The sequence below is a fragment of the Stegodyphus dumicola genome, chromosome 1, assembly GCF_044657685.1.
Source record: "Stegodyphus dumicola isolate Sdum_Otavi_A_Nest chromosome 1, ASM4465768v1".
Classification (NCBI taxonomy): domain Eukaryota; kingdom Metazoa; phylum Arthropoda; class Arachnida; order Araneae; family Eresidae; genus Stegodyphus; species Stegodyphus dumicola.
The window spans coordinates 237,775,691-237,799,405 of record NC_140768.1 but is presented as its reverse complement, the minus strand read 5'-3'; the positions used below and the strand labels follow the sequence as shown (position 1 = coordinate 237,799,405).

General features: G+C 35.3%; 1 protein-coding gene across 1 annotated transcript; it reads left to right on the top strand.

Annotated features, from left to right (window-relative positions):
- Nucleotides 1-303: 303 nt before the first annotated feature.
- LOC118203244 (neprilysin-2-like) lies at nucleotides 304-23,218 on the top strand. Its single transcript, XM_035375511.2, has 5 exons — nucleotides 304-3,754; nucleotides 7,228-7,293; nucleotides 7,807-7,902; nucleotides 22,679-22,752; nucleotides 23,008-23,218. The coding sequence occupies exons 2-5, from the start codon at nucleotides 7,258-7,260 to the stop codon at nucleotides 23,105-23,107; spliced, it is 306 nt and encodes a 101-aa protein (XP_035231402.1). The 5' UTR covers nucleotides 304-3,754; nucleotides 7,228-7,257; the 3' UTR covers nucleotides 23,108-23,218.
- The last annotated feature ends 497 nt before the right edge of the window (nucleotides 23,219-23,715 follow it).

Here is a 23,715-nt window from a genome sequence, read left to right as displayed (position 1 = left end):
TGGAAAAGTATCAATATTTTAAAATTGATTTCAGATAAAAGAAAACTTAATTTTTACTACTTTTGCATATTCTTCAATGAAGACATTTTCTTCTAGAATTGCCAGCAGGAATATTACAGTTTCCTTTTTCCAATAAGGATTGGCCGAGGTAAGCTATTCATAGAACTCACATATTTCTCTAAACCTAAACTGAGTTGAAATATGCTCGTTTATATTCCTAAGATTTATTTTGTGATGTTTTAAGATGTCTGAAATGATTTGCGTTTATTCAAATATTTATTTCAGCTATCTGAATTTCGGAGCTATCGGATCTATGATTGGCCGAGAAATTACACATGGATTACTTAGTGCAGGTGAAGTATTTTTTATGTAAAAGGTAAGAGGGTGTAAAGTAATAATGCGTGTTCACAAATTGCTTTAACATTCCGAGTGTTACGAGTTTGTCCCTAAAGTTTCCTTTTCTTGATCATAATTCCAAAATGACCCTTCCACTTTATTACATAGACTTTTTTCTTTGAAAATACATTCAGCTCGAAATCGGATTTATCAAGATCAAGCAGAAATTTTACGGCCTTAACAGGGTTAAAAAATAAAAAAATAATCAATCAGCGTTTCAATATAACGGAATTGGCGTATAAGTGCAAAAAATTATATTACTCCTATATGAAAATTTGCTTACTTCTATCAGATACATTATCATAAATGCTGAAAATCAGTCATCGTCATTGCGCTTTATTTAAAGATGAACTAAAATTTGTACAAAGCATATAGCTCTTTTGAAGAAGATATTTATATTTAATGCCATTGTATCCATGTTACGTTTCACATGATATAAATCTATTTAGTATTAATAATAATTGGCTAAAATTAAAAATAATCGCATTTTTCTTGGTCAATGAGACTGATGATGCATAATAATTGATTACATTTACCTGTAAATAATAGTCATTACTAATGAAGTACTCTCGAATTCAATAAAAATAAGTTTAATAACATTTATTGTTTTCATTTATAAGGTACATTCATTAGGCGTTATATAAACGTGTTCTTACACATATATCTTGTTAAATTATCAAAAATAAATTATTGATTTTTGAAACTTCAGTGGTATTTAAAATTACACAAGGGTTTATAATGCTCTATATCGCGCTTGACAAGGGTTACAGAGATTTGAATATATGATGACAAGTCCTAATGCGATATTTTGATGGTTTACCTGAAGTTTTTTCATTGTTTTGCTCCAACTTATCCAACTTATTCTTAGAATAACTGCATCTTGATTGCGGTTAGTAGTTCGTCGGATATATTCTTTTTGTTATCTTTAACTTTCGCTATAAACGAATAATATCCTTTTCATACAAATAATTGATGATTTTTCCCCTTTCTTTGATGTTAGCATTTTAACGTGATCATTAAATAGCGTCTTTGTTACCTGTAAATAACACTTTATGCTTATGACTAACGTAAAACTAGTAAAAAAGTAAAAACAGCTGTGTTCATGTTAGCAACTAATAACGAAAGTAACATGAAATTGAAAGTACAGGACATGTAGAGTATACAGTGCTGATACAGAGCTATTAACTGCTATACGTATGTGCAATGGCGAGTGTCAAATTAAACACATTTACAATTATTTGGCGGTAATGAACGTTTTTCACTAAAAAACTTTCTTAATAAAGTTAGGGGAAAAAAAGCACGTGAAAGTAGTACCATTAGTTCGGGTAGCAATCACCATCCAAATCTGTGATTTTTCTGCCAACGTTTTGGTAGTTTTTCAAAGCCTTCGGCCTAGAAACTTGATGGCCGCCAGTCCAAAAACAGATCAACCTCATTTCGGACGTCCTCTTCAGAATGGAAAATAGCACCAACAAGATATAGCTGCAGGTGTGAAAAAAGGTAGATGTCCGAAGGAACGATGTCGGGGTTATATGTGGGTGCGGCAAAAGATCCCATTCGAGTTTATATAGAGTCGAGCCGGTTAATGCATTAGCTTAACGTGGTCATGCATTATCTTAACGGAACATTATTTTCTTGCACCGAAACTCAGTTCGATGTTTTTCCTTGAGAGCAGCGTCAACACGGTTTAGCATTTCTCCAGATACACTTTGTGGATAATACTACGGCAATCTCACCAGATACAAAGCATGATCTTTTTAATTTTAGTCAAATTACGCTTTGCGACGGTGCCGACGGACTCCCCGATCGCAGATCAATCCCCTTTTCGGCCTGCGTTGTTGAAGTAAATCCACTTTTCATCACAAGTGGTGATCCGGTCCAAAATGTTTCCTTGCGTTGATATTCGAGCCGATTAGTGCAGGCCAAAAAATGTCTGCTTGAGTCAGCTTATTGCTCCAAGGAATGAAATTTGAATTTAACAAACATTCTCTATTCGTAAAAAGCAAATTTAAAGTTAAAACATTTTAATGAAATTTAATGCAAACAAATAAATGATTAATTATTGTTGCGAACTAATCTACAATATCATTTAAATTCTAAGAGCACATGTAAATCAAGTACAAGTATCAAAATCCATGAATGAATATAAAATTCCAAAAATTATTTAATCCTAAAAAATTTATTTATAAAAATGCATAAGTGAATGATTGTTGAGTAGGCAGGAGACAGACTTATCAAGGGGAAGTTGCCTCCAAACCTAACTCTTCAATAATTCAATTTGCGTTTCGTCAACCATGTAGGCAAGGGTAAAAGTTGAAAATCGAAAGTAAAACCAAATGTTGTGAATTACTAAAAAGAAATTTCAACAAGTGAAATTTTGAGAAATTAGCAAGTGAATGACTAGAATTAAAATTTAAAAAAGGTCAATTAAAAGTAGAAAACATATAATTATAATAATTATAATCATTATATATATATTATATACCAACACTTAACACTGCATCGATAATTCTTGCTATGTTGCTTTTAAAATTTTTGTAATTTTTCTGTTGAATTGTATGTGGCGTAAGTGTGAAGAAAATGATACTTAATAACAAAGCTTAAAAGAAATGGGTTAGCAGGTGTAAGTGCAACAGCTGAAGGATGGCCTGCGAGTTCAGCGAAATCTTAAAAGCACTTTACAAATCCTTTTGGAGCATCGTTAAAATCTGAACTCTTTCAGACTTTTTCTTTCCTTTTTTATTATTTATTTTATATTTTTTAAAAGTTTAATAAACGAGAAAAGACTGAAAAAAATAGAATTTTTTTTTTCAATTACAACACTTAACTCTGCATCGGAAATTCTAAACATATGCTTCTATGCTGCTTTTAAAAATGTTGTAATTTTGCTGTTGAATATATGTAGCGTAAGTACAAAGAATACGATGCTTAATAATAAAGTTAAAAAATGGGTTAGCAGTGAGTGAGTGCAAGAGCTAACTGGTAGACTGAGAGCGTATAAAACCTTAATAAACCTTTTGGGTGACGGTTAATTTATTTTTCTTATTTTTTCAATTAATTCATAAATGGTATTTATTTTTAAACAGTGTTCAAAACACATTTAATGAGAAATTAGAATTATTATCTAGGCTTGAAAAAGCATGTTTTGCAAAATTTAAAAGACTTCTTTTTCCTGTCTCTCTAACACATTGCTGATACTAATTACAAAACCACACCTGAGTGGTATGATGAATTCGGTGAAAGACACAGCTTCTGGAGCCAAGAAGCAGACGTGATTTTCGAGAGAAAAGCCAAGTGTATCGCAGAACAATATGGTAATTACACTAGTCAGCCATCTAAACCTGATTATGAACAAAAGGTAAGATAATCTCAAGTTTCTCCTTATTTCCTTTGTAAACATATACACTTTTTACCAATTCGGATGGAAGAGTGTATTTCTTCATATAGTATTTACAATATATAAGTATTTTTTTGAAAGTTTATTTGTATGAATGATTGATAACAATAACAATTATAACTATAAAACAGTAATAATTAAATAACTATATACAAATATACAGACATTACAAATTAGTTATTTTATTAAATGCATTTCTAATTTTTTAAACAAATAGTATAACCTATATAAAAGAATAAATTTATTTGTTAAAGCTATTACCACGAATAAAGTTACTTCAATAATAAGGTTCTCGAATATTTTAGCAGGTTGAACAAAAAAACAATGGAACGGTTACCTTAACAACTTTGGCTCAATGAAACCAAAGGAACGGACCTACAGCTAGGGGCTAAAGAACTAAAGAATAGCCCATTGCCTTCAATAAATTTCTTATGCAGTTTAGTTTTTTGTATCTGGCGTGACGAAAACCAAAATAATAAAGGCAAAGTTAACAAGGAATTATAAAAAATCATAAAGAAAATCAAGAGCTTTACACTGAAAAGAAATGTATACGATTATAAGTTAACGAGATTAAGATTGCTTTCCAAAGTGGCTAAGTGTAATAGAGTTAAGAAACCTAAATGTTATACACTTTGCAAAAGTGAGGGAAAATCTGAAAATGGACAATTCATTTCTTATGAAAACATTTACCTGTATATTTTCCTTCATTCTATTAAATTTTTGAAGAAAATTTACATAATAAGAGAACGCTTTTATTTAGTAACGAGCAGACACGTAATCATTAAATCTGATTTATCATAAGAAGTAAATTAGATATTTTAGGGCGGATATATCTGTATAGTTATTTAAAGGGATATTTATCCGTAATTAAAGCATATGCCCATTCAATCAAGGGGGGGGATGGGAAAAACTTAAATTAGGCTTCCCAAGCAACCAACCTGCTTACTGGGATTTGAATTATCACTGAACTCGACCATTTTATAATAAGAGAAAAGACTTTTTATTCTAAAGTGCTTTAGCAGGTTGTAAAATAGCAATGGAACGATCAGTCTCATATAACTTTTGAAGTAAGAATAATTCCTTATTCTAGAATCCAGATCAATTACAAATGTTGATCGATTTTATCCAGGTGAAGTTGGATTTATTAGTTAAGGGAAAGCAGATGAGGGTTATATTACTGAGTGAAGAATTCCTTCACGAAGGTAAGAGAACCTGGTTATTTATTTTACACAACGATAATCGAAAAAAAAAAAAAACAGTCTTCCTCGTTCTCCAGCTCTTATTAATTAATATGTATCAAGCTCATTTGCCAGCATCTGAATTCAGTTCAAATTTCCAGTGATCATCTATCTTATCCAGACAGCCACTGGTGGGTCATCAGAGAGAAAATCTATTAGAATAGTTTAATATCCTTTTTTTTTTTTTTTCCATAATGAAACTCGGAAGCGTCGATACAGGTGCGCCAAGATATACAGGGGTTGGACAAAAATATGGAAACACCTTTAAAAAAACGTGTTTCTTTGCTTAATATGGTGTAGGGAAACCCGTTGGCATTCAAAACAGCTTGCAGTCTTCTCGGAATGGATAAATACAGTTCCTGTATGTTTGCCAAGGGAATATTATACCATTCTTCCTGCAAAACGGTGGCAAGTTCAGATAACGATGTTGGCGGTGGATAACGAGAACGCACTTTCCGTTCCAATGTAGACCACAAAGGTTCGATAATATTCAGGTCTGGTGACTTAGGTGGCCAGGGGAGATGGGACAACTCATCCTCGTGCTCAGAAAACCAGTCCTGGACAATGTGAGCTGTGTGAACAGGGGCTTTGTCGTCTTGGAAGACACCATCACCATCAGGGAACAAAGTTTGTACCATGGGATGAACTTGATCGGCCAAAATGTTCACATAAGTCTTGGCAGTCATGTGCCCTGACACAGTTATCATGGGGCTAGCAGAGAACCACGATATGGCTGCCCAAACCATAACAGAACCCCCGCCATATTTCACTCTTGGCAACAAGCAGTCTGTATTATAGGCTTGAGATGGCGTTCTTCAGACGTAAACTCGGCCAGAAGTGGGAAACAATGGGAAAGAAGACTCGTCAGACCATATTACTCGCTTCCACTGCTCTGTAGTCCAGGCTTTATGACTTAAACACCACCTTTTCCTGTTACGGGCATTAGCATCGCTGATGAGTGGCTTCTCAATTGCAGCACGGCCAGCAATTCCCTGTTTATGAAGCTCCCTTCTAATTGTTTTGGTACTCACAGGGTTTAATAACACAACATTCATTTCAGCAGTAACTTTTGCAGCTGTGGTCTTCTTATTTTTCGTCACAATTGCCCTTAATGATCGTCTGTCACGATCACTCAGGACACACTTTCGTCCGCGCTGTGATTTAGCAGATGATGTTTTTCCGCTTTTCAAATATGCGGAATAAATCTTTGATACAGTACCTCTTGAAACACTAAACACCTCGGCTACCTTGCTTACGGAAGCACCTACCATACGTGCTCCAACACTTTGCCCACGTTCGAAGTCTCTTAACTCTGACATAATGCAATGACAACCTCACATAACTGTACTCCGACAACAACTGAACTGTTTACCACATTTACGAAGTTGTATAGGTGGCGTCAGTAGTCAAAAATGCCAGCGCCACCTACATATTTCATTAAAATCAATCTTTCTTTTCAAACGTGCATTTCACAAGGTGTTCCATGAGGACTAAGTTAGTCTATGTAAATTTTTTTTCAACAGTCCAGTTTTAAATGCCTCTAAAGTTTGTGATTTACTTTTCGTTCTGCTTTAGTCAAGTAAAAATGCTTGCCACCAAGACAGTACAGTGGTTAGGGGAGCCTACTGTGATACCGAAGGACCCGGGTTCGAATCCGGAGAAGGCATGGATGTTTGTAAATGTATAGTGTCTGTGCGGCATGGGAGGTATTCTAAATGTGCGACGACCTCAACGTCCTGTCGAGAGGCTAACGTTAGGGGAAGAGGGGTGGGAGACCCTTCGACTCATTTTTCTCATTTTTCTTCGACTCATCTCCTTCAAAATTGGGGGCGCAACTGAGCAAAATCGTACTGTCACCTGTATGGTGCTCAAGGCTTTGGCAACGATAGGCACACCATTGCTCCCTTTACCATGATGAATTTCGTGGGCTTGTTTTGATGTTACTGGCAGACAACAGCAACAAAACCTCTTACTTATTAAATCAAGGATTTAATAGATTTCTGACGTATGTTTCTTTTATAAGTATGCTAGACTAAGAATTGCGTACTCAAAACGTCTTAGCTATGTGTTCAAACGTTTAATGCACACACATCAAAATCATATTTTCAGGGGTTTTCTTAGAAGCCGTTATGGTTACGACTCTTCTCAACAGAAAGCACGCTTGAATATATACTGAAAATATTATCTTTTCCATAGGCAAACGAACATGGCATAAAATTACGAAATATGGCTGATAATGGAGGTCTCGAAGTAGCTTATCTGGTAAGAAAAATGTCTGATTTTATGAAACAAAGATAGACAGAATGCTGATCAGTTACAAAAATGTAAAACTTAACTTTAAAAGAATTAAAACTTAAAATGTAAAATTTATACATAGCTAATTGAAGTGAAATGAAAAGAGTACCTGTCCTGTTTCTTCATTCTTCTGTTTGTACAATAACAAATCTATGATTAAGTTACTCTAACACCAAATTGAATTTATTTTTTGGCATAATAATTGAAATGGGATCTAAATTCTTAACGAATATGATTTTTATGGGGAAAAGAAACTGAAATGCTTCTATAAATGGCAAATTTACCCCTTTATTTTCTTCTATATTTTTATACGTTATTTATCTTTAAGCTTAAATTAATCGGATAGGGATATTTGGATACTCATCAGCTCTTAAATCTGAATACACTTCCACTTCTGTGTTACCTACCCAGTTTCTGCACTATCTTTCGTTAGTTCTATTTTTTTGTCTTTATTTATTTATTATTCTTTCAATCCAACAGGCCTATCAAACGTGGATAATGGGTAATAAAAAAGAGAAAAGGTTGCCAGGATTGAAGTACACACCGAATCAGTTATTCTGGATAAATGCGGGAAACGTAAGTCTTACTTGTTTTGCGGTAAAAGCTAAATACTGTTGAAAAATGTAATTAATTCAGTAAAAGGTTTCTTGAAAGTGTTCCTTCACGCGCATAATAGTACAAAAACGATAATTTTGATCTTAAAATGAAGTATGGTGCAAAGCTTTGTAAAGTTATTGGGTATTTTGATGCTGGAGACGTGAAAAATGTGCAGCATCGTCACCTGAATTCGAACTCTGGAAAAGTGGCATAGCAAGGGGGCAAGGGGCTGTATGATGCCCCAGGCGCCACTCGCAGAGGGACGCCAAATGGTCTACAAACAAGATTTTCATCATATCACTGTGTTTTTTTTACGGGGGGGGGTGGCGCGCCAAAAAGGTATTTTGCCCTGGGCGCCAGTTATGCTCGCTACTCCACTGCTCTGAACCTCCCGAATACGCGTCCAGTATGCTTTCAGTGACACCACGAAGGAATGCGGAAAAAGAAGGGAGAAAATACCTTATATACCTCCTCCTTTTAAATTATTATTATTATTTGGAATTATGGAACCCAATCGCGAAATCTCGGTGGTGACGAATTATTGTCTACCACTTTTAGTTCGGGGGCCACTTGTAGTGTCACTGGATTTTTTGATGTTGGAGACATGAAAAATGTGCAATGTCATCGCCAGAGGAATCAAACTCTAGACCTCCCGAATACGCATCGAGTATGCTTTTAATTACACCCTAAGGCATGTGGAAAGGAGGAAAAGAATACTCTACGGCTTATAATATTGATAGGTACTTAACGGTTTGTAATCGATTGAATGCATAGAAAACCGATGAAAGCTTGACCGCTTTACAGTTCTGAAACGTTTCTCAAAAGTATTTGTGCAGTTGTTCTCGGTATGACTGAGTACAATCAGTAGTTACCACTAAGAACGTTAAAGATAGCGCAATGCAAAGCCCATCTAAAGAGCGAAGTTCGCACGGAAATCTCTCAATACCCCGAACTCAACTGAAAATTGAGAGCGGTGCAAAATGCATCTTAAAGCGAAGCTTGCACAGTGATCTTTCAGTACTCTGAACTCAGTAACATGAAATCTCTATACTCTGAGTTCAACTGAAAACTATCGTATCGTATCGCATTGATATCGGTAACGTTATGCCGCGATACTGCGAATTTCGTAATGTATCCGGCTCAATAAAAATGTTGGCCTAAAGGCACTTCATGTAAAAATACATCAAGTGAGATTACCAGAAGAGAAAATTTAGCAAATATGGAAGAGAGGAGAACATTTTCTCCTAGGTTTGAATGATCAAACTGGAGTCTTAATAGATTGGAATATGATATTAAAGTCATAGCATAGATAAAAATAGAGACAAAAAATACAAACAAAAAATTCAGATAGAGATAGAAAATAATAGGAATGCATGTGTAGAGTTTATGTTGGTAAATTTAAATCTCTTAGGAAACGTGCAGCATAAGGACGTACTTTTTTGCCCTCTTGAAGAATTTCGTATTGAAACAATTTAAAATTCATGAGATGGTTACAAGTAATAGCTTTTTTATAGAAATTTCAATCCATATTGTTGAGAAACTTATCAATAGTTTCAATACTGAGGTCCTCGTGCAGTCTTTGGTTGCGCACGTGGAAATGTGAGTCTGTAATGATACGCAGATATTGATATTTAGTTTGCACTTTTGCTGCTTTGGAGAAAGGTAGTTGATGACTTTTCTTGCTTTATTCTTAACATTTTCGATGTGATCCTTTCAATTAAGTTTGTTGTTGAAAGTGATGCCAAGATTTTTGGCTTTGTGAACTTTCGGAATAATTTCATCAAAAAGAGTCACGTTTTTCTTAGGTAAAATATTCATTTCCTTTTTACGAATAACTAACAACTGAGATTTATGGATATTGATGGATATTCTCCATTTTGTGCCTCATTCTTTAGTTATTGACATTTAATCTGGGAGCTTTCGGATCGCATGGTTTGCATTTGCTGATTTGACAGCCAAAGCGCTGTCATCAGCATAACAGCACATAAAATATTTTATATAATTTTACTGGTTTGGGAAAGTCCATCACGTAAAAGAGGTACAGGATAGGACCTAGGATAAAGCCCTGTGGAACTCCAGCTCTGATTTCTCATAAATAGGATTGCGCTTTGCCAACAATAGCTGTAAATGCCCTATCTGTAAAGAAGAACATTATCAGAAGTATGATTTCTCTATGGAAATTCAAGTTTTAGCCCCTCGTTATCCTTTCTTCGGCCTTGTATAGTTCCCCCTATCCACTCGCGAGTTTTGACGACTTTCAAAGATTCTTCTCAAAACTGGCATTCAAAATTAGTTGTCAAAACCATCGTCAGTTATTTGTCTCAATGTTAAATGGACTTATCCTGTAATCCTATTTTTCCAGCAATGCTTAACTTCTGAAGTTTTTCATATTACATTATACAAAAGATACTGCTATTTACATGTATACAAATTTCGTAATAATGCTTCTTTCCCAAAGACTGCACATCCCAGGCCAGTAGATTCCCTAAACAGATAAGCGTTATTTTATTTGAAGAAAACTAGTAACTGAATACTAAATGAAATACAAAAATAATAATTTCAATAAATAACGTACAACTATAAAATACTGAATCTATAAATAAATGCATGAATTTACGATTTTATATACACAAAGGACTATGGTCTTAGCATACTATTTACATTATATATACCCCGTGGTGTCTACACACTATGACCATAGTAAAACTCTAGTTTCAAGAGTTTCAGTTACGCACTTCGCTGCTAAGTTTCTTTTTAATAATACTGATATATTTTTCAAAATTCTGTTCTTATACTGCCCACCAGTGGCCGAGCGGTAAAGTCGCTGAACGCTGGTAGTTCGGTCCGAGGTTCGAATCCCGCGAACGGGCTGGCTGCATGGGTGTTTTCGTGGTTTTCCCCATGCGTAACGTGTATACGAGCCTGTTACCCTTAGAAAGTCCTCCACGAAGGCTTCCTTCCTCTTAGGCAGATAGCCCTCGAGGCTTAGCCGTAATTAAATAACCTAACCTAACCTATTCTTAAACTTATTTTCATAAAATAAGATTTTAAATTTTAATTTGCTTTGAAAGAATTTAATTTTGAACCAAAATTTAATTTTTCTTCTTTTTTCAGTACTTATATGAAGGATTCAAGAGAACTTTAGAATTCGGATCCAGATTCGTATTCAAGAAAATTTAGATTCGTTCTTTGTTTAAATATTGTGCTAATTATTTAAGTTTAATTGCTATATTTCTAACTAAGTTTAAAAATATTATCAAGACTTTTGACAGCAGGAAACACGAAAAATCAGCTGTACCGTTTCATATATTCAAACCATGGGATCTTCCAGGCACTAAATAGATCCACAAGGGCGATCCACTTGTGCGGCCCACGCCCCACAAGGGGACAATGCGACTGTTAAGGGGGCAATTAGAAAATGGACTCGTTCAGAGTTTAAGGGGACAAAGGACGTTCTAAATATGTTTCATGAAGTCAAAATTTTTCGAAATTTCATTTTTTATTCGCCAAAATAAAGAAAAATGTAAGTGATGTATACATATAAAAGTTTTTAAATTGCGGTGCATTTTAAATATTTTATAAAGAATTATCGCTGTAGACATGGACATTTAAATGCTTTTAAAGGCAGTTAAATAACTGACACATTATGCTTTCCAGTCGTTTCTCGCACATTTCAGCCAACGAATTAATTTTATAATTTACTGTAGGAATGACAACCGGTATATTATTCTTTCCTTGAATGGCAACAGCAGCTGCTTTCAGCTTTGTTTATATTGATCTTATATTTATTTCTTTCAGCCCTTAGTGAAATGAGGGGTGCAAGCAAGAAAAACCGTTCGTCGGTATTCGGAGGCATATTTAAAATTTGGTTTCATACCCGTCCATAAACTGTCAACTTTTGTCTTTTTATGCCAATAATGCCTGACCAACAAATCAATGAAACTATGCCTTGAGGCACATTAAGGCGAAACATAATGCTGATATAACTCAGATTTGAATTATTTTCACCCTTTAAGGAAAACTTTTGAAAATAGAGTAATATTAAAGTGTCTATTTACTGCTCATAATGCAACTGTTAATCGTGCTCTTGAGGCTATTTATCAAATTTCGTTACTCATCACTTAATCTGGGAAGAGCCGTACTATAGGGGAGAAATTAATCAAACCATCAATATCAGCATTTAAACTTTTCTAGGAAAAGATGACGAAGACGTTAAAGCTATGCCACTAAATAACAATACTGTTTGCAGAAGAAAGATTAAATGAGTGAGGATATTGAAATACAACTTGTTGAAAAGCTGAAAATAAGAAAATTTTCGGTGCAAATGGATGAACCAACTTTGAGAGACAGTGAGGCCGTACTTGTAACTTATGTAAGATATATTCATAAAGGGGATTTTGCCGAAGAAATGTTCTGTAAATCATTAGAAATCACCACTACCTCCAAAGATATTTATAGTAAGCTAAAAAATTACTTAGATATAAAAAGTATACCAATAAAAAATAGAATACATCTTGTACTGCAGATGGTGCTCCTAATATCATGGCTGAAAAATAAAATAAAGCACGGAATAAGAGAAAGGGTTGCTTAAAATTGATAAAAGATGAGAATCCAGAAATGCTTCTTGTGCATTGTGTTATTCACAGAGAAAAGCTGGTAGCTAAAAACAATTCGCCTGTTCTAAATGAAGTACTAAATTCAGTTATAAAGTGTATCAATGCTATTAAAGCTAGGGACAAATGTGAACGTCTTTTCAAGTTATTTTATGAAGAAAAAAATGAAGACTATATGAGACTTGTACTTCAATTGAAGTAAGAAGGCTGTCGAAAGGGAACTGCTTGGAAAGATTTTTGGAAGTATTTGATACTCTTAGTTATTTTTTAAGCGACAAACCTGAAATGAAAAATCCGTTAACGGATGATAACAAGGCAATTGTGAGTTATTTAGCCGATATCTTTGAAAAATTAAATATATTAAATAAACAACTTCAAGAAGAAAATAAAACTTATGATGCAAAAGAAAGATATTTGGTTTCATTATTTTTGTTGAATTATGTCAGGCATATACTATTTACCACAACAATTTTGAAAAGTCTCATTGGCTCCAAAATGTGACATGACTACCGCTATACTTGTTATTGTCGATTATCTGAAAATTTTATCGGCTGATTTAAAAGATTTTGTAACTTAAAACTGTAAGGATCTTAAGTTTTACTAACGTTTATTTTATTTTAAATCTTTACTATCACTTCTTATTTTCTACTTCCGGCCAGAATTATAAGCGTGAAGGTTTTTATGCAAAGTTTGTCTGGCGAACGCCAAGTACTTAAGTTGTGGCTTTTTGCCAAGCAAGAAAGAGAGGAAGCAGTAAGTCAACGCAGGCCGCTTACCTTAGAAGTTACGCAGTTGCTGTTCGCCTTCCAGGCCAGAGGTTTTAATCCTCTTGATAAATTAAACGTATTGTAGTGTTCACAGTCTCTGTGCTACATACGCTTCCTGTTATTATAAGGCCAATCTTCCACGTGTATTATTCTAAAGTTAAATTAGAGTTTAGTTTTATTTTTTATACTTTTTTTCGTTAGACCCCGAGTGGAGGGTCAGTGTATTCCGAAGTACGGAAGTTATTGTATATAGAGAAAAATAAAGGGTTTTGTATACCCTTCGTCTGTATCCTGTCTACTTACCACAATTAGTGAACATAGCTTTAGTAAGCTCTCTGTTCCGAGTCAGGTATTTGTATGTTCCCGAAGAAGGTTAGAAGGAACATTGAACCTGATAGTGGCGCCCAACGAAGAAGAATAACCATGGCCGAGTTTCAAGAAGAACCTGTGCTGCCTGCAGAAACGGCTCAGAATCCAGAAATGCCAGCTGCCGCCCTGGAAGGATTCGGTTACATCGTCCAGACCATGCGCGCTTCGATGAAACCAGAAGCAACGTTTAATGGAAACTCACCGGTAACCAGTTTTTTGGAAAAATTGGATGACCACTTCATGCTCTACACCGTGCACGAGTTTCAAAAAGTTACCTTAGCTACCAGCGCTTTGAGGGGCCAAGCGCTTAACTGGTTCAAATGTATCGGCAGAAGTCTCTTGGGTCAAGCAGGAAGTCCCACCTATACTTACGAAAATTTCAAGACTGCCCTACTAAAAGCCTTCCCTGTTGTAAGGGATCGTGCGAAATTAGAAACGGAACTTTTTAGTATATATCAACAAAGAATCGAAAACCTCTCGAGCTTTATTTTAAGAAAAACTCACGTTTTCAAGCTCTTGTATGGAAACCGTCCAGATCCTGAAATAATTCAAGTGATTTTGCCGAGGTTACTGCCCCAAGTGCAAGACTTTATTGAATTAAGAAATCCGACTACACTGGAAAAGTTATTTGAGCTAGCAATCCAGTTTGAAAGTAGAAGAACGGCGGACGTCGAAAGAAGACGCCAATATCAACAGCGAAACCAATTTGGTACGCCAAGACTACAGCAAACTCAAGCATACGGCTACGGAGAAAAAGCGAATCAGTGGGCAAGGAAACCCGAGCATTCAAAAACAGCCGGCGAACGTCGACAGTTCAATAGCAACCCAGGAAAAAAGTCTCAAGGCCAGGGGAAAAAGAAGGAAAGCACGGAAAGGAAAAATAATTTAAACTAAAACGGATTTCTGCTGACGAGAGGGTGCGGAAATCCGAAGGCCACGAAAACCCCTCTTCCTACAAGATAAATACAGTAATGGTGAAAAATTTGACTCTTCCGAAGATTGAAGTCTTGGTGAATAATATCCCGGCCACCGCACTCCTGGATACCGGCGCGCAGTGTTCCTGTGTGGCAGAGGAGTTTTTTTAGAAAGTATATTCGCAAATACCGCATATATAATGCGGATAATACAACAGTGTTAGCGGCGCAAGGAGAAAAATGTAAGTGCGTAGGTAAAGTACCTTTGTATATCCGTATCAAGGACGAACAAGTAAAGGTGATGTTTTTTATAGTAAAGAATCTGCAAGCACATTTGATCTTAGGAATAGACTTTCTTTCAGGCGCACAAGCTACACTGGATTTTAATGAAGCGTCCCTTAAGCTGACAATGAAACCAGTGCGTGTAGAAAAGGTTGAACCGCCAAGGTTAAATCTTGACCACCTGCCTAATGACGAGCAAGATAGAATCCGACAAGTGGTAAGTGAATTTGCTTCGTTATTTAGTGATATTCCAGGATTTACTCAGGTTACTAAACATAGTATTGACACCGGAGATGCATTGCCAGTTCGTCATAAACCATACCGGTATGATAAGAATAAGGAAAAAATTATAGAATGGCATATTACCGATATGCTACGTAAAAAGATCATAACGCCCATCTCAAGTAGTTATGCTAGCCCGGTGGTTTTATGTAAGAAAAATAATGATTATCCTTTGGAGCATCCAAAAAGGTGGAGATTCGCTATTGATTACCGTAAATTAAATTCCATAACGAAATATCCGGTATATCTGTTGCCGATCATTGAAGAAATTCTAAGGAACATAAAATCAACCAAATTTATGACGACTTTAGACTTAACGACTGGTTATTTTCAAATAGGGGTTAGGCCTGAGGACGTGCCTAAGACTGCTTTTATAACCAAGTCTGGCACTTATGCATTTTTGCGTATGCCGTTTGGCCTTTCAGGGGCCCCGGCAACATTTCAGCGATGCATGGACATTGTGTTAAGACCTGTTATTGGAAAGTCCGCATTTATCTATTTAGACGATATCATTATTACTAGTGATAATCTAGACCAACATGTACAGGATTTAAGGTAGGTGTTTTCTTTATTAAATGAGGCCGGTCTAAAAGTTAATGTCGAAAAGTGCAAATTTGCAGCCCCGGAATTAATATATTTAGGTTACAAAATATCTCAAAAAGGAATCGAGACAGATGAATCAAAAATAACCGCTGTACAAAAGTATCCGACTCCAAACACGGCAAAGAAGCTGTCTTCTTTTCTAGGACTTTGTTCATATTATAGGTCCTTTATAGATTTTGCAGCTATTGCTGAACCATTGTTAAAATTAAAAAGGAAAAAGGCAAGATTCTCGTGGACGGCCGAAGCCAATAGTGCTTTCGAAAAATTAAAACAAGCATTAACGCAAGCCCCTGTGTTGAAATTTCCTGAAAAGGATGAGAATTTAGAAATTTCAGCGGATGCTTCGGATTATGCAGTAGGAGCGGTACTTTCGCAAAATCAGCAGCCCGTGGCATTTTTTAGCCGAACTTTAAATCAAACACAAAGAAACTATTCCGCCACCGAGAGAGAGGCACTTGCAGTTCTGTTAGCAGTGCAAAAGTTCCGAGTCTATTTTGGAAAGGCGCCAATAACAGTGTACTCTGATCATGCGGCGGTAACTAGATTGTACTCAGGGAAAAATTTATCCCCAAGTTTAATAAGATGGGCACTCAAGCTGCAAGAATATAATCTGGTAATCAAGCATACCCCCGGAAAGGAAAATATCGTAGCAGATGCCCTATCAAGAATTAAAATAGATGAACAAGGTAATACCGTAAAGGTGGCAATGCTCACAGCATGTACAATAAATTCCCGAGAAACTGTAATAACCGAACTGGGTAAGGATCCTGAGTTTGGAAGCATTTATGAGTATTTGAAGGATCCTGAAAATTTTAGCCACCAAGATATTGTGGCGATAAGAAATAGGGCGGCCCATTACGAACTAATAGATGGTCTATTATTCTATACAAAAACTACGAATTCCAACAACGAATTTCGACCTGTTATCCCATCTAGTCTTAGATTAAATATCCTGCATGAGCTCCATGACAGCCCTTTAGCTTCTCATGCTGGTATTCGAAAAACTATCCAACGCGTACGCGAGGCAGTCTACTTCCTGAACTGCAAAAGTTAACAAGGGCGTATGTCCAGTCCTGCCCAACATGTCAAGCAGTTAATTATATTAATTTCCGCCCGGCCGGGTTTCTAAATAGTATTAAATCCGAATTTCCAAATGAAATAATTGGCATCGATTTATTGGGCCCTTTCCCAAAAAGTCAGTTAAATAAAAGTCGCTATCTCCTTGTTATGGTTGATCATTTTAGTAAATGGACCGAAATTGTTCCCTTAAAACGAGTCTCCGCGAAATTGGTTACCGATTCTATTTTAAATAAATATATTTTAAAATACGGGGCGCCCCTAAAAGTTATATCGGATAATGGTCCTCAATTTGTAAGTAATATATTTGAAGACATGTGCCAAAAACTGGGCATACGTCATTTAAAAATGGTCCCGTATCGGCCGCAATCAAATATAGCGGAACGGGTCAACAGAAATATAGTGAAAATTATCCGTATTTATGTTAAAAATTTTCATAAAAGCTGGGATAACTATGTCAATGAACTTGCTTTTGCCCTTAGGACCGCAAAACATGATACAACGGGCAAAACTCCTGCTGAGTTATTTCTAGGCAGAAAGATTATAACACCGTTAGATAAACTATTTTATGTGCAACAAAGAGCCCCAGAATTTAAAATGGGTGATATAGAAAAACTAATAAAAGAAGCAAAAAAGAATACGGAAGTAGCACAAAGAAAACAGAAATTATATTATGATTTGAAACGACGGGGAGTAACTTATAAAGTAGGGGATGAAGTTTTAAATATTAAGCATTCACTTTCTTCAGCACCAGAAGATAAAACTGCCAAATTGTTTCCACGATTTGAAGGACCATATGTTATAGAAAAAATAACTCACGCTGTTGTAGTTTTAAAAGCCAGAAATGGTGAAACCTGTTCCGCAAACATTGATCAAATCAAGCCCTACTTCGATCGTAATAAAATGCAAATCTTTTCAGATCTTTTGCAGGATCCGGCACGGCAGACACCGCAGGTACAAGTTCCAGAGGTGAAAAAACGACAAGTACAAGGGCAAGCCAATGAGAGACAGAAGCAAGTGAAAAGAAAATTGCCCCGCGGAAAAATGGAAGGTAACAAGAAAAAGAAGCCGTTCCACCGTCCAGAAAACAGAGTTCACGAACACCCCCAGAATGAAGAAGGGAGAAGGACGACGTATGTGTAGAGGACCAGGAGAAATGACGGCAACTATAATCCGGCTTTAAAACGGAAGATCTACTCATCCGACAGAACTCTCCGCAGCAAAAGTCGCCGAACTGCGGAAGGGCCATCAGCGGCGGAGGAAAAAGTACAAGAAAAATTTGAACGGCCAACAACGAGGTCCAAGCAGGATCACGACAGAAGTTTCCCGGTTCCGCCAAGACCAGCTGCCATCAAACGGCAAAGACCACAAGCAGAGGAGAAAAGGAAAGTATTCAAGGGTGGCCGTACTGGTGAAAAAAGGAAGCTTCCAGAGGAAAGCACTGAAGGGCGAGCCCGTACAAGAATGAGGATAAACCAAGCTACTATCTGCAGTACCTTTAAAGACTGGGCCCCCAGAAAAGGATGTCCGAATATTACAAAGATAAGTAAAATTTTATGTTACTTTGCAAACTTAAGTTAATCTTTCATTCTTACTGCAAGTGGCAGATTTCAAGAAGTTTTACCTCATGCGAGGTCTACCTTTATCGCCAAAAGGGCGAGAAATGAGTTGTGACCGATTTTCGTATTATGTTTTTAAATTACTCGTGCGTAAAACTAAATTTGATGTATAATAGCGTTGTGTAAAGACTTAAATATTGTAAAAAGTTATTGTATAAATTTTATTTAAAACATTCTAGCAAGAAAGAAGTTTTAGTCTGAAAGACGTTTTGAAATGTAGTATTATTTCAATGTAGAAAGAATTGGCACTTGCTTTGAAAAGAATAGAAGTTAACAATGTACTACTAATGTATGTTTTCAAATGTGTAAAATTAACGGCATGTTGATATGTTCTTATATACATGTGAACTGTTATTTTAAATGTTGAGAAATACCGTGATATGGTAAAAGTGAAAGTAATGTTAAAAATTTGTTATTCGTGTGACTGTAAAGATTAAATCATGGCGAATATGTGGTAAAGGTTGAATGATGTAGTTAGGCTCTCTGACGCTACACTTTAGAGTTAGCCACTTTTAGAATAGTACCTCAGGGTTTAGAGTTGAAAGTAGGGTGTGTTAAGAGGTCTCGTTATGTTGAATTTTAACACGTTAGTGTTTTGATTGTAGGAGGAAGTGTGGCACACGTAGACAGAAACACATTGGTGTTTTTTTACAACACATGTCAGAGAGCACGGGGAGAGATAATTAAAATAGTCATGAATGAAATAAGAATGTTAAGAGAAGTATATTCTATATGTTATTTGCAATGTCATTGTGTAACATTTCATTAAACTAGTTTTCCTTCCAGATCTCTGGAAGGAACCAGAATTGAATAAAGCTCCTGTTTAGATGCAGTACAGATGAAAAAAAGATTGTTGTATATCCTGGGAGCTGCTATTGTAACAAATTTCTTTCTTTTAAATTTTCTAGTTTCTAGAGAAGTTATGTTGTAAAAGATTGGCCTCGCGTTAGTTTCTAGAGCTAAAAGTTTTCAACAAGGTCGTTTTAGACCTCAGTTTCAAACTAATTAACTCTGGCGGGAAGTATGTAAGGATCTTAAGTTTTACTAACGTTTATTTTATTTTAAATCTTTACTATCACTTCTTATCTTCTACTTCCGGCCAGAATTATAAGCGTTAAGGTTTTTATGCAAAGTTTGTCTGGCGAACGCCAAGTATTTAAGTTGTGGCTTTTTGCCAAGCGAGAGAGGGGAAGCAGTGAGTCGAAGCAGGCCACTTACCTTAGAAGTTACGCAGTTGCTGGTTGCCGTCCAGGCCAGAGGTTTTAATCCTCTTGATAAATTTTAAACGTATTGTAGTGTTCACAGTTCTCTGTACTACATACGCTTCCTGTTAATATAAGGCCAATCTTGCACGTGTATTATTCTAAAGTTAAATTAGAGTTTAGTTTTATTTTTTATACTTTTTTACGTTAGACCCCGAGTGGAGGGTCAGTGTATTCCGAAGTACGGAAGTTATTGTATATAGAGAAAAATAAAGGGTTTTGTAGACCCTTCGTCTGTATCCTGTCTACTTACCACAATTAGTGAACATAGCTTTAGTAAGCTCTCTGTTCCGAGTCAGGTCCTTGTATGTTCCCGAAGAAGGTTAGAAGGAACATTGAACCTGATAAAACAAATTGATTTTCCAACTTGGATGATGCAGCCAATGCTAGTGGATTTGGCCGATATTTGAAATATGCAGTAAAAAGAAGAACTCGCAGAAATTCAAAATGATGAGTCAATTAAAACTTTATTTAATATAAAAGGAGCGATGACATAGCTTTGTGAGGAAACCAGAATCAGATATCCAAATGCAACAAAATTTGCAAGAGAACTATTGTAACCGTTTCCATCTTCATATTTTACTGCTAAAAAAAAATCGGTTGAATATAATGAAACCGAGAGACTTGAGACTCAAGTTATCTAAATTGGAACCTGACATAAAATTTCTTTGCAACAAGTATCAAGCGCAAGGAACTCTCTAAATTTAAATAATAAAAATTACTAATACTTAAAATAAAATTTAAAAAAAAAACGTTCACTAAAATGAGTTTTTCCTTGAATTTCAGTTCTCCATGTTTTTAAAGTTCACTTACTATGTTTGCTCACAAAATTTCGTAGTCATTTCTTCCTAAAAACTATCATTCAAGTTTCTTTCGTGAATATTTCAATTTTTAAATATTAAAAATTATGTATATGCTAGGGGAAGCTTAAAAATTTTAGAGAGGATTAGGTGGGGCATAGCACAAAAAAGGTTGGGAAACACTGAGTTAGCGTCTATTATATTTTAGTTCCCGTGCCAATCCAAAGACTATTGAGATTTCCGATACCTTTTCGGGAATTCGAATCGCAGGTGTTTTGGTTGTAATGCTGGGCGTGTTAGCCATTTACCCCATTGCAGAAATGTTATAGTTTCTTTCGAGCAGGGCAAATAATTCTCATAAAAATGTCCCAATGTATTCAAGGTTAATTTATATATATAAAGAAAGAGTTTGTGTGTTTGTGTAACTCAGCCACTACTAAAGCTATCGTTACCAAACTTTCTACGATTCTTTTCTGGATCCTGAAAAAGGTTGACGTCTACTCCCCCCCCGAAAAAGTGGCTGAAATCAGAGATATTGATTAAAAACTCGGAAAAACAATCATTTTCGCCCTCACTTTTCCCAGTGGCAACAGTCTCGCAAGCTGGAAATGAAAATCTGCTTTATTTTCAATAGTTGTTGCTACTGCTCGCTTTCAAATCCTGGAGTTTGTTAATAGAAAAGTTTCTAAGTTTTACGATGAAATACAAATAGTATTGCCAAACATTAAATACATTATTCCCGATTCCCAAACTTCGTGGGAAGCCATTTCGACTATTCCCATCTTCTTACAACTTTAATCGGCCGAAATATTAATTAAAAACTCTGAAAGCACTAATTTTAAAACTCCCTTTTCCGAGTGGCAATAGTCTCGCGCGTTGGAGATAAAAATGCTTTATTCCGAAAAGTGTTGCTACTGCTCGCTTACCAATCGTAGAGTTTGTTAATTTAAAATTTGTAAGTTTTACAAAATCTCTCTATATATGTAATAATAAAATTCCATAGTCAAGAATACACTTAAAATTCTAACTGTATGTTCTTTTCATTTTTTAATGGCGACGTTCTCTTATTTGAAAGTACGTGGAATTAAATCCACAGCCCCGTAGTCAAGTTGTTTTTCCCGCCTTTTCTATACGTACAGTTTTAGAATGTTCTGGAAATATTTAAAGCGAACTGGAATGGCTGACGAGGCTGACGTCATTTATCAGAAGCTCCGCCTTTCCAGAGGCTATAAAAGGACTCGCAAAAGCATATCGGGGGCTTTTCTTTAATGCAACGATGCAGTAAACTTCATACAAAAAGTTATTAGTAATTCTTTTTATTTACTCCGGATATCTCATTTTGTAACTGCTATTTCTCCTGAATAATCATAATTGGATCCTGTTTTTTAAACTTATCGTCGGATAATTTAAGCTATGACTACATCTATATTTCCTCAACGATCTATTTATTCTGGACAAAAGCTGATACATCACATATATACGTATATATATATATATATATATATAAAGGAGAATGTCTGTTTGTGCGTTTGTTTGTTTGTTCGCGTTAATGATTCTGATCAATTATGATATTTTTTTTTTGCTACATTGAATCGACTAAAATTGAATATAGGTGAAATATTGGATGGGACTTGAGCTTTTACGACCCTTTGATTAGAAAGACGAAAATCATTTGAAACTGCGTGCCATTGTTGCTGATATAATGAGAGAGAATTACTTTATTTTTCTATCGAAATTTTTTATGTGGGCTCCATATCGCACCAGACTGAAAAATGTATAATCATATTTTTTGCACCGTTATTAGAGAAGGATTACAGCGGTACTCTTAACTGACATAGGGTACTTCCGCTAGTATTATATAAAGATGAATATGCTATTGTAAAACAATCGGAATAAAATGCAACGATATTACAGATCCCTTTATACGTGCAGCTATTCTAACAGATAACAGTAAAATAATAAAAAAATAAATGAATTTTAAAAAAAATTCATTTATTTGTTGTTTAAAATGAATTTTAACTTTTATTTCATCCAAATATTTCTGTTTTCTGTAATTTTAATAATCAGGCAGTGGTTTTCAAAATAAAGTTTTCCGTTGCTTGAATATTTACGCTCTGAGCACAAATATGAATGTTTTTTTAATATACTACATTGAAATTCGTTTCAGGTATTATGTGAAAAGCAAGCAAATATAAGCATGAAACAGGGCGATATCAATGAATCACAAACTCCAGAATTTCGGTAAGGGAAATATGCACAATTTTATTTTGATATTAAGAATTTACATAAAACAAATGCAAGTGTTACTTATTTTGATAAGGAACTATTAGTGTTTTTATACGAGCAAGTTAAAATTAATGCCAAATTTACGAACATATAATGTGTGATTTTCGTTTATTAATTTTTTGTTAATACAAAATAAGCATTTTTGGTTAAAAAGCAGCAACAAAGAAATGTCGTATTCTTGAAAGCCTTTAAACATGTTTTCTGTTTCAGAGTGATAAGCTCGATGTCCAATTTACCAGAGTTTGCCAGAGATTTCAGTTGCCCAGTAAATACAGCAATGAATCGAAAAAATAAATGTCAAATTTGGTAGAATGGAATATTCAAGGTGCAAATTAAAATCATTAGTGAAAGTTATGTGATATATTTACTGGTTTTATTTTTATGTATCACATGCAAAACTGCTATTAAACAGTTCTATATTTACGAGCAGTTTCTTTTGTTTAAACATAAGCACCAGTTTTAATTTTTGTGAGTGTAAATCTAATCACATGAACAATAACTATTACATATATTACAATTACCATTACAAATAACTAACAATAATTTATAACAACTTTTTGAAGATATACAAAATGCGTTCGCTTGTATCTTATGTAAAAAGGAAAAATACACACGCACCAAAAAAAAAAAAAAAAAAAAAGGAATTATTTGAATGGGACGAAATTCTTAAGTTTGATGTATATGTATGGAAAAAGAAGAGATTAAAACTTCAGACGAATTCAAGAAATGCAGCCCTATACAGCGATTAAATCAATAAAACTTTGGCCCACATCTGAAAGGTGTTGTTCTGCTTATCATTCACTCACACATATGGCGGATAACATTTTGCGGGATTGCTTGCCAAATTCTCTCCAACTGTAGAGCTAGAATGGCGACATCCTGGAACGGTCAGAAGGCCTACTCCTCAGACCCTAAATA

Excerpts from the sequence above, each read along its gene's own strand:
- LOC118203244 (XM_035375511.2), top strand. The coding sequence starts at position 7,258 with ATGGCTGATAATGGAGGTCTCGAAGTAGCTTATCTG. Across the intron at positions 7,294-7,806 it reads GTCTCGAAGTAGCTTATCTG|GCCTATCAAACGTGGATAAT; the intron begins GTAAGAAAAATG and ends TCAATCCAACAG. Across the intron at positions 7,903-22,678 it reads TCTGGATAAATGCGGGAAAC|GTATTATGTGAAAAGCAAGC; the intron begins GTAAGTCTTACT and ends AATTCGTTTCAG.